The sequence below is a fragment of the Alligator sinensis genome, unplaced genomic scaffold (genome assembly GCF_000455745.1).
Source record: "Alligator sinensis unplaced genomic scaffold, ASM45574v1 scaffold50_1, whole genome shotgun sequence".
Lineage (NCBI taxonomy): Eukaryota > Metazoa > Chordata > Crocodylia > Alligatoridae > Alligator > Alligator sinensis.
In genome coordinates, this window is record NW_005842059.1 from 1759665 (window position 1) to 1769617 (window position 9953).

At 51.7% G+C, this 9953-nt stretch overlaps 1 protein-coding gene across 1 annotated transcript in view; it reads right to left on the minus strand.

The window, feature by feature from the left end:
- TRIM9 (tripartite motif containing 9) overlaps positions 1–9952 on the minus strand; it is a gene marked incomplete at its 5' end in the record, with an annotated part of 147652 nt that extends 137700 nt beyond the window's left edge. Inside the window, one exon of the mRNA XM_025203498.1 lies at positions 9470–9952. Coding sequence (XP_025059283.1) covers positions 9470–9952 — 483 coding nt within the window. The remainder of the gene's footprint in view (positions 1–9469) is intronic.
- Position 9953: the final 1 nt, after the last annotated feature.

Below are 9953 nucleotides of genomic sequence, written 5' to 3' on the forward strand. Positions count from 1 at the left end.
GGTGCTGACCCCTGCTCTCTGCACCGTGGCAGATGCTGCGCCAGCACCACTAGCCTGCAGGCATGAAAGGTTTGCACCACATTCATGTTCAATTCCAACCCCCTTTTCTAAAAAAATAGTTAGATAATAAGAGAAAGGCATAATTAACACTGATCACAAATGCTTTAACTATAAGATTCCTCCCTTGAGCTCTGTTCACTCAATGCCTTATTAAGGAACGGCATTAATCTATTCACATTTCTGCATTCTTGCAACCCAGATGATTTCATGGCTGATCAGGTGCAAGGAAACACGTATCTTTAAAACGAGCTGCTACCACGTTCGCCAGGTTTTTCTGTAGTGGAGGTTTTCTGCTGAAAGTCTTGATGATATCATTTGTTACTAAGACCAATGGCTGGCTTACGAGCATGCCCGCACCGCACTGTTGTTACTCTGTCTGATGTTTTGAATCATGGAGACAGGCTGGAAGGGACCTCCAGAGGTCATCTAACCCGACCCACTGCCAGAGGCAGAATCAGCCCTATCCTAACCATCCTATACAAATCCATTGTCTAACCTCCTAGCAAAACTAAGAGATTTGCCCTTTTTTTAAAGCCATCACTATATGCTAAAGGAATCAGAACTCATAGTAGAGGTGATATCTTTTATTAGACCAACTAGATTTTTGCAAAAAAAAGGCTTTATTTGCAAGCTTTCAGGCACAAACACCCTTCTTCAGGCATAGGAGAAAAGATTGTACAAGTTCTCCTAGGTATACCTGAAGAAGGGTGCTTGTGTATGAAAGCTTGCAAAGAAAAAACAGGGGTTTTGGTTGCAAAAATCTAGTTGGTCTAATGAAAGATATCACCTCTACCGCGAGTTTTGATTCCTTTTGTCTCTAAACCATCACGGCTACAACCTGGGTACCATTACTATATGCTGTGTCTCTTTATCTGGAGGTCAGATGATTCAGTGCTGATTAGAAATCCATGCTGAAGTAGACAACCATAGGTGTGTCCATTGAGATCAATTGAATAGGTCCTTTGATGCAATCAGTCCAGGGCTGGTCTCACTTATATCAGCACAAGAACTAACCCCATGAGCCCCACTAGAGCCTGTGTGAGCGTCAGTGAGAACCAGGCTCATTGCATACAAATATATTTTCTGCTCTCGGGAAGTTCAGCATCTTTCCCTCATGATGGCTACAGCATCGAAGCGCTTTTGACTTGTCTATGTTATCGGCATTGCGTTTGTCAAGGATTAATTATGTTAATGCAGTTGTATTAACTATTTGCTCAATTTGCACAGGGACCGCTCTGGGAGAGAGGGAGGGTACTCGAAAGAGAAAGGGGACTGGATTGTTTGCAAAGTAATTTAACAAGTGGGATAGTGCAAGCGAAGGGGAAACTCCTGTAGGCACTGCCACAACCAGGAATAAAACAGAATAAAAAACATTGCTTGACGATCTATAGCAAGAACGTCCCAATTCGAGCACGCTGGTGATGCAAGAGGCCGGACCCGACGATCTCGCAAGGTCCCTTCCAGTCCTAATGTCTATGAAATCCGTAATGGCAGGGATCTGAGCCCCCTTGAAATGACTCTTCGAGAAAAAAAGGCATGCTTGGAAATGGCACGTGCTTCAAAAGAATTTGGTAGCTAAATGGGAACCTATTTGCTTTAGAAAAAAAAACCACAACCAAAACCATGCAAACACTATTGCTTTATGCCAAATGATGTAGTAAGTGCCTTCACTCTCACATAAAGGACACTACAATACCCCTCACTGCTTGGTGCTGTATGTTCAGAAAGTGTGTGCTCTGTAAAAAGGTTCACAGTCTCTGCAGACCAGCCCTCTTTCTTCCTTTAAACCACCTTCTTATCTGGCTGGAAGATTAACCTCAGGCAGCTATTGTCATGGAGATAGATATGCGGTAGGATTTTTCAGGGAAGCCCACTGCAGATTTTTAAGCACGCGAAGGGCAGGAGTTTGAGACAGCGGGAGAAAGCAAATCAATAAACAAGACACGCTATTTAAAAGTATAAATACCGCCACTAGCCCTGCGGGATTACTGTCTATGGAGGAGCAAGAAGAAACGGCCCGGGAGAGGAGAAGCATCATGTCGTGGAGAATGTATTGCTGGCTGAACTCCACCGCACGCGCTTTGTTCGTGCAGCTCACGGCTAAACAACGCTTTTTCTCATGTTAGCACCGTTTGCTTTAGGTGCACTAAATCACCTTCCTCTACCAGAAGCCGGCGGTGCAGATCTCTCCCCGTGATACAGTGCCACCTGTTGAAACTTCCAGGATGCAGACACGGGAGCAGATTCACGGTTCGCCCAGGTTCGGACGAACCCAGTGAATCGCCACTGACTTCAGCTGAATTGCTCCTGGTTTCTATCAGTGCCAGCAGGAGCAGATTTGGGCCCACGTGACGCTCACCTACAGAACGGCTTGAACAGTGACGAGCAAGAAACCAGAGGGCAGGTCCGGAAAGGCACTTAGGAGTCTTGCAGAAGTCAATGGATGCCTAAGTGCTTTCGACAGCTTGAGGTGTCTTTAAAAATCCAGAGTCAATCCCGAGTGCCCAGTTGGTGTGACACGGCATAGCCCCAGGGAGATCAACCGATTTGGGAATGATCCACTCAAGCCAACAGAGCTCCACTGACTTCCACCAGCTCAGGACACCGGCTTTGCAACTGCAAGGCTGCAGGAGGATTTCTATGGGCCAAACCCAGTCTCCCAGAAGGGGTCATGAAACTCGATGCACAGAATTACTCCTGATGAACGGCGCATTCAAGGGTGCCTTGGACTTTGTTAAGCGCAGCAGAGGAAGGGCCAAAAACCACCTGGCACAAAGCCACCCAGAGAAAACCACGCCGGACTCCAGACTGCTGGAGCTAGCACCTTGTCTGTTGGAGCTCACCGGAAAGCAGGTGTCTGTGGATCCATCCCCATTTATACCAGTCAGGAGCTGGCTCTGCAAACCAGAAAGACCAAGTAAAGGACCTAAAACGCAGTTTGCCATCAGGACGGAGACCTGGGAGGCAGTGAGACCCTGCAGACCAGCCCGAAGGAAGCACGCTGGAAGGCCTAGCAGCATGCGGAGGCTGGGGAAAAGTACATTGTTTTCGGCAGCGAAATCCGGTTGTCCCCGCCACTCTTGTTTCAGCAGCAAATATTTCACTTTGCAAATGCAAATACAGCTTTGTCTGCACAGAGGCTCCCTGGCTATTTCCCATGAGTATCGTGTGTGAAAGGAATCCCTTTAGAGCCAGCAGCGAGACGCTCCCTGTCACAAGAAAAGGGTTTCCTACAAAAGTTTCTTTCTTCAGCAAATGACATCAGGCTGGACCAGCCAAGTCAGCTAATTAATAATGCTGTCTTCCAGGCAGGACCCTGGCTCTGCTGCCTGCTGTCCTTAAGGAAGATACCAGGAGGATCCGGGGCCATTCCTCATGCTTTCTTTTGCACAGATGTGCAAAGCAGCTGGCACAAAACTAGGCTCGCCATAACTCTGATTTCAGGATACCGAATCAAAGAGGCTCTCAGCCATTGCCTCTTGTCGAAACCACAGTCTGGATGGATGGATATCCAGACTGCACATTAGTTAACAAGCCTTGCACGATAGGCGGTTTGTGCGGCTTATTGGAGCGTAACTCGTAGCATCATCACTAGGCTCTGTGGAGCCATCGCTACTGATGGCTGAGATCCATCCACGGTGTCAGGGCAGGCACTTACTGCGAGAGACACCAGAAGAGCAGGTTCGCCCATGTACCATCCAAACCCTGTTGAAACCCTATCATTTGGCGTTCCCTCCACTAAAATCAGCAGGCTGCTTGCTGCCTGGCTGTACAGGGAGCTCCCAGTGCCATGGGCCGATCCAGGTTGCGATCTATTTAAAAACGCACAAGTGTCAAAGAGGTGCTCATGATGAAATGAGGCTCCCTGCTCCCCCTTCCTGCCCCTGTATCTCACCGGTTTCGTGAGATGATGCAGACTGTGCCTTGCTCTATTAAAGCTGAGCAGGAGGGTGAGTCTACAGGGCAGGTTGCGGGTATAGGATGGAGACCCCTTGGCCGGCCAGAGGGCAGTTGCAAGTATGTGACTCTGAGGAGATGCTGGCTGGGACTGGCAAGGTGCTTGGGTGGCCGTGATATTGTGAATGGGATTCTGTGACATGGCTGCCCGTTGCAGTACAACGACCTATGTCTTATGGTCCTGTTCTCCCAGCATAACCCAGCTACCCAAGTGCAATGCAGCTCTATACGGGCACCAGAAAGGAGGGGAACACACCGGGCAGCTCATTCAGATCTGGTGTGCAATAAAGCCCAAACAGCAATGCACCAGCGTAACACTTTGTGTTGTGTGTCTGCAGCTTATCTCAAGGTAGTTATTTGCTTAGGTCAGTGATTCTCAACTAGGGTTTGCAGCACCCTGGGGTGCCACGAGAGCCTTTTAAGGGTGCATCAGGGTGCCACACAATATTAGCACTGTTGGGGGTGCAAGCACCTACACATGGTTCATAAGATAAAGCCGGAGATTGCAAATAGGAATCGATAGCGTCAAAAACATTCTGCCCTGTTGTGGTCTTTCTGAGTTCTTTTCAACAGAAGAATTGCTCTAGTATTTTTCCATAGTCATAAAACAGGTGGAAATGAAGATCCAGAGATTTCTGAGGGGGGCCTTGAGTTAGCTGAGAACGACACGCTTAAGCAAACAGGCTATTAACTGCTCCCGTAATAGTAAAACCCCCCACAAACCTCTCCTTCTGCCTGAAGAGGGGTACGTGTGCCTGAAAGCTTGCAAAGCACAATTTTTCCGACTATTTAGTTGAGCTAAGAAAAGATATCCCATCTCCCAAGAACCTGCCCCTAATGGCAAGGCATGGTCACAGCATGTGTTGAGTGCAGCAATCTCAGGAGAGCTGGTCATCTCTCTGCTCCAGAGGCTGGTGTAGTTTATACTGGTGTACAAATGCAGTGTAAACCCCACCAGTCCCAATGGGTTGCGTGCCAAGGTCTATGTCTCGCTCGTGCTGCTGCTGCATCTGTCTGTCCTGAACCTTTTTACAGAGCACACGCTTTCTGGACATACAGCACAAAGCAGTGGGGGGTATTTTAGTGTCCTTTATTCTGCCAGTTCTTTCTTCTCCTTGTAGCCCTAATACCAAAACTGGACTGAGGAAGGGCCTCCAGCTCCTGCACGCGCCAAGTCCAAGGGTTTTGGGATTATGCTGGGATTGCCACCTTGCCTGCCCAAACAGTAATGACTAAAAACCTCCAGTGAGGTGTCTGGAGCTCAACGCCAGGGAGAAGAGCCTCCTTTTCTTTTCTGCTTCCTTCCTCTACCTTTCCATGCATCCGATGCCAAAGAATCACAGAAAATGAGGACTGGAAGGGACCTCATGGGGTCACATCTAATCCAACCCCTTGCTCCAAGCAGGACCAGCCCCAGTTATATCGTCCCAGCCAAGGCTTTGTCTAGCCGGGGCTTATACACCTCCAAGGATGGAGACTCCACCACCTCTCTGGGTAACCTGTTCCAGTGCTTCACCACCCTCCTAGTGAGAAAGTTTTTCCTAATATCCAACCTCAACTTCCCTTGCTGCACCTTGAGCCCATTGCTCCTTGTTCTGTATCTGCCCCCACTGAGAACAGTCCAGCTCCATCCTCTTTGCAACCCCCCTGCAGGGAGGTGAAGGCTGCTACTCAATCCCCCCCTTGGTCTTCTCTTCTGCAGACTAAATAGCCCAATTCCCCCAGCCGCTCCTCATAAGTCATGTGCCCCAGCCCCCAAACCATTTTCATTGCCATGCATCCCCAAATACTGCACTTGACCAAATGTTTGCAAACGCTCCATCATGGAGGGATTAGATGCCAACGTGGCCCATCAAATATCCCTATTATGTCTCCTAGCACTTACTGGTATGTTTGGCCAGGTAGCTGAATCCCTCCGCAGGTACACAACCAAACACAGCAGAGCCTCCAAGACGCCTAGCAGGGACTTCACTATTGCTATTGCTCGTGCTTAGAAGACCCTCAGATATTCAAGTCATGAGCAGCTTAAAACCTGGAGACCAACAGAAATAACCAAGCTGTTGGGGTTTCAGTGCTTAATCAGGACAACTTCTCAACATGGAGAACAAGAAAGGTTTGTAACTGGAGAAGCAAGGCTCTGAAACAACTTTCCCTTTGCCCCAGAAGCAGCCAATACCCTACCTCACTTTATGGTGGAGCTTCCTCGGTTTCTAAATGATAACACAGTTGCCTGCAGTAGCACCATAATGGACTTAAGTGACCTCGGAGATCCCTTAGCTGGACTGACCCTGTATTCATTATTCATGCAAATGTCCTCACGAGAGATAAAGCGGCACTGGGAATATTGCAAGAAAAACAAAGTTTGGCCCCATGTGCCCTTGAATCCAAGAAGACTAAGCTCATCTGCATAAAAGGAAAATCCAGAGATCAGTGATGTATATATTATGAAAAGGAGGATGTTTCAGATGATCGCTCCACTTTCCTCTTGGTCCCTGTGCATGCTATCTCAATAGCTCTGCTGGAAGGCAAGGCCACACAGAAAAGGTCTTATCTTGTTATCTGTGTCCATTTTCAAAATCAGCGCTCTCTGAAATATATACGTTTGAATCTGCAATTCTCAGCTGTGAGAACGGCACCGTCAGCATGGTCTCACCGCATAGTGAAGAAGTGGGTCACTTGTTAAAGAGCTCTCTAGGGAGAGGTGATTGATCTCTTCCCTAAGTAAAGCACGCTGTATTTAACAGCTGTGGCGTTAGGCCGTCATAACTTGATATATGAATACTGCTTTCAAGAACAACAGCTTATCAAGGCGTTCTCAGCTCAGCGCAGGTTTAACCAAGGACCGAGTCCTTCTCATAGTAGAAATAAAGAGATGTTACTTGTTGCCACTATATATTTCCACTGTCGGTCTGCAGAGCACGATCCGAACTTTGTCATGCCCTCTTGCACGCTTCAAAGGTGCATTAGAGCCAAGAGTCCACCTCGAGCACAGCACGATGACCAGACGGATGAGAACGACATTCCCCCTGTCTTTTAAATTAGCCTTTTTCAGCCAGTCCTGTTTGATTTGCAGCGTCTCGTTCTGCGACAGGTCGAAGCCCCCCTGGGTAGTGCGGGGGCACAAAGACTCAACACCTGAAAGGCATTTGAGTGCTCATCTACCCAGGCCCCTTGCAGGATGGAGCCTTTAAACGCCAATGGCTGATGCTCTTTATTTGCAATACATACATTCCCCATGCTCTGGCTGCCCACTCCCAGATTCGAGGACTCAATCCTATTGCATTTACAAGACACGCTCTCCTGGCCTAGCTGCTACCCAGCAGGGAGTAGCAACAAGCCTGGCATCTCTGGCCTATCCATGAGCAGAACGGCAGGGTGACTCAGGAGAAAGCACAGCCGGACCGAACGTTCGGAAATCTGGCTCAGGAAGCTAAGACATGCAAGGGAAGTGATCACCTCCGGTGACACCAAAGGCCTCCAAAAGAGCATCTCCGCTCGGCTTCATTTCTGAAGAGCAGCTGAGTTAAAATCCACTCATGAAGGGGTCAGCCTAGGACTCTATATTCATTAAAGGGACTAAAACCCCTCTCTTTAGTATGGGCTTAACTGCAGGCACGGGCCTTTTATAGCTAACGAGGCTTCTTCAAAGGCTTAATGTTATGCACGTACTTAATTAAAGAGCTCAGCTGGACTGAGCCCTAACAATGCCAAGAAGAGAAGGAGTTAAATTGGATAGACTCATAGCCAAACCGTGTGATGTCACTGCTCGCCTGTGATGCGATATTTGTTTGGGAGGCAGCTCCCCAGGGCCCGCATCCGCCTCCATCCCTCGACTGCAAGGCTGTACGGAGATGCGCGGCTCAACGTAACGCAATACATAAGTACGCCCCTCCATGGGAAACGCGCTTGTTCCTGGCCCCCGCGAGAAAGCCAGGGAGGCCCTGACACCCGGGGGTGACTGGTGTCTCCGGGTGGATGAGGACATGCACCAGAGTGTCGTAGTGGGGAGCCTGTTCATCGGGCTGTGGGAGGGGGACATGCACACACACATACACACCCCCACGCAGAGGACACATACACATGGAGGACACATGTACACGGAGGACACACATGCATGCACACACAGATGAAACGCACACATGAAGGGCAAACACACACAGAAGACAAACACATGCATTCCCCCCCCCCGCCCATGCGGAGGACACATACACGTGGAGGACACATAAACAAATACACGGAGAACACACATGCGTGCAGATACAGAGGACACACACACGGAGGACAAACACATGCACACACATGTGGAGGGCACAAGCACATGCAGGGGACACATACACACACACAGAAGACAAACACATGTACACACATGGAGGACACACAAACACACACACACACATATGGGACACATACACAACCACCTGGAGGGGACACACATGCATACACCCATGGAGGACACACACGCACGCACGCACGCACACACACACGGAGGACAAACACATGCACATGGAGGACACGCACACACGCACGCGCGCAAGGAGGACATACACACGCACTCACACAGGGGCCACACATGGACATGCATGGAGAGTTCACACTCACAGACACACACACACGCACGCACTCCCTCCCCCCACTGCATGCTCTCAGGAAGGCCGCGCTCCCAGAGCCGCCGGGGCATCGCCCCTGCAGAAGCAGCCCCGAGGGCCGTCAGAAGCACCCCCTTGCCCTTCTCGCTCCCCCACGCCACCCCGTGCACTGCCTACACGTGTGCTCCACCACGGGGCTCTTTGCCTCCACACGTCCGCACGCGACACGGCGGGACGGCAGCGTTCCTGGAAAGCGTTTCCTGAGGGGCCGGGGCAGCTCTCCCACACCGCTGCGCGGGGGCTCCCGGGGGATCCGCACCATGTCTCTCTGCATCCCTGTCATTTCTGCCCTAGTTACCTCAGGCGGGGTTCAGCCACACAGACCCGGATTACCGGAGTGGGGACGCATGAAGCAGGGGGAGATGCTGCCCTGTGGCGGATCTGTGTGCAACCAAGCGGGCAGCCCTGGCTCTGCCTGCCCCCTCTCATGCCTCCATGCTCACCCAGGTCCCCAGGGCAGGCTCTCCCCACATTTGTGGGGGCCCTTGGCAGGCCCATCCCTCCCTGCCGCTTTCCCGGTCCAGCCCCGGGGGGGAAAGACGGACGGGGAACGCCGGTGCACCCCTTCCCCAGCACGGGCACACACCACCCCCTGGCAGAGGGCACGTGGGGACATGTCCCGATGGAGCCGTCCCCCATTGCAAGGCAGGGAGAGCACCAGATGCACAGCCAGAGCGAGGGCACGGGACCTCATCGAGTGGCAGACCCTTAGGGCGGACCCCGAAGCGCAGGATTTGGCCCTCAGGGGCCTGCCACGCACCGAGCCCCCCGCGGCCGGGCAGGGCAGGGCAGGGCAGGGCTCTCACCTTGTGAAGCTTCCACATGGCGCCCAGGGCCTTGACCTCGTGGCTGGAGTGCTTGCCCTCCTCCAGGCACTGGTAGCACACGGGCATCTTGCACTGCACGCAGTACATGCTGTGGTTCTCCAGCTCGTGATCCGTGCAGGTGGAGATCTTGCGGGGGCTCAGCCTCCTACTCACCCGGCCCTGCGCCGGCGGCACCAGGCGGTGTTTAGCGAGGGGGCCCCGGGGCGGGTGGCACCTCAGCCTGCAGGGATCGCAGTAGAAGACGTCGCACTGCTCGCACATCACCGTGGCCTCCTTGGGCGCCTTCTCGCACAGCTGGCAGCGCAGCGCGGCCGCCTTGCTCTGCTGGTAGCGGTCGATGACGCCCTCCAGCACCCGGTTCTTGGGGAAGCCGCGCAGCCCCCGCTCGTCCAGGATGAGGCTGCGGTGGCACTGCGGGCAGGTGATGCAGGCGTTGCGGGGCACGGGGGCCAGCGTGGCGGCC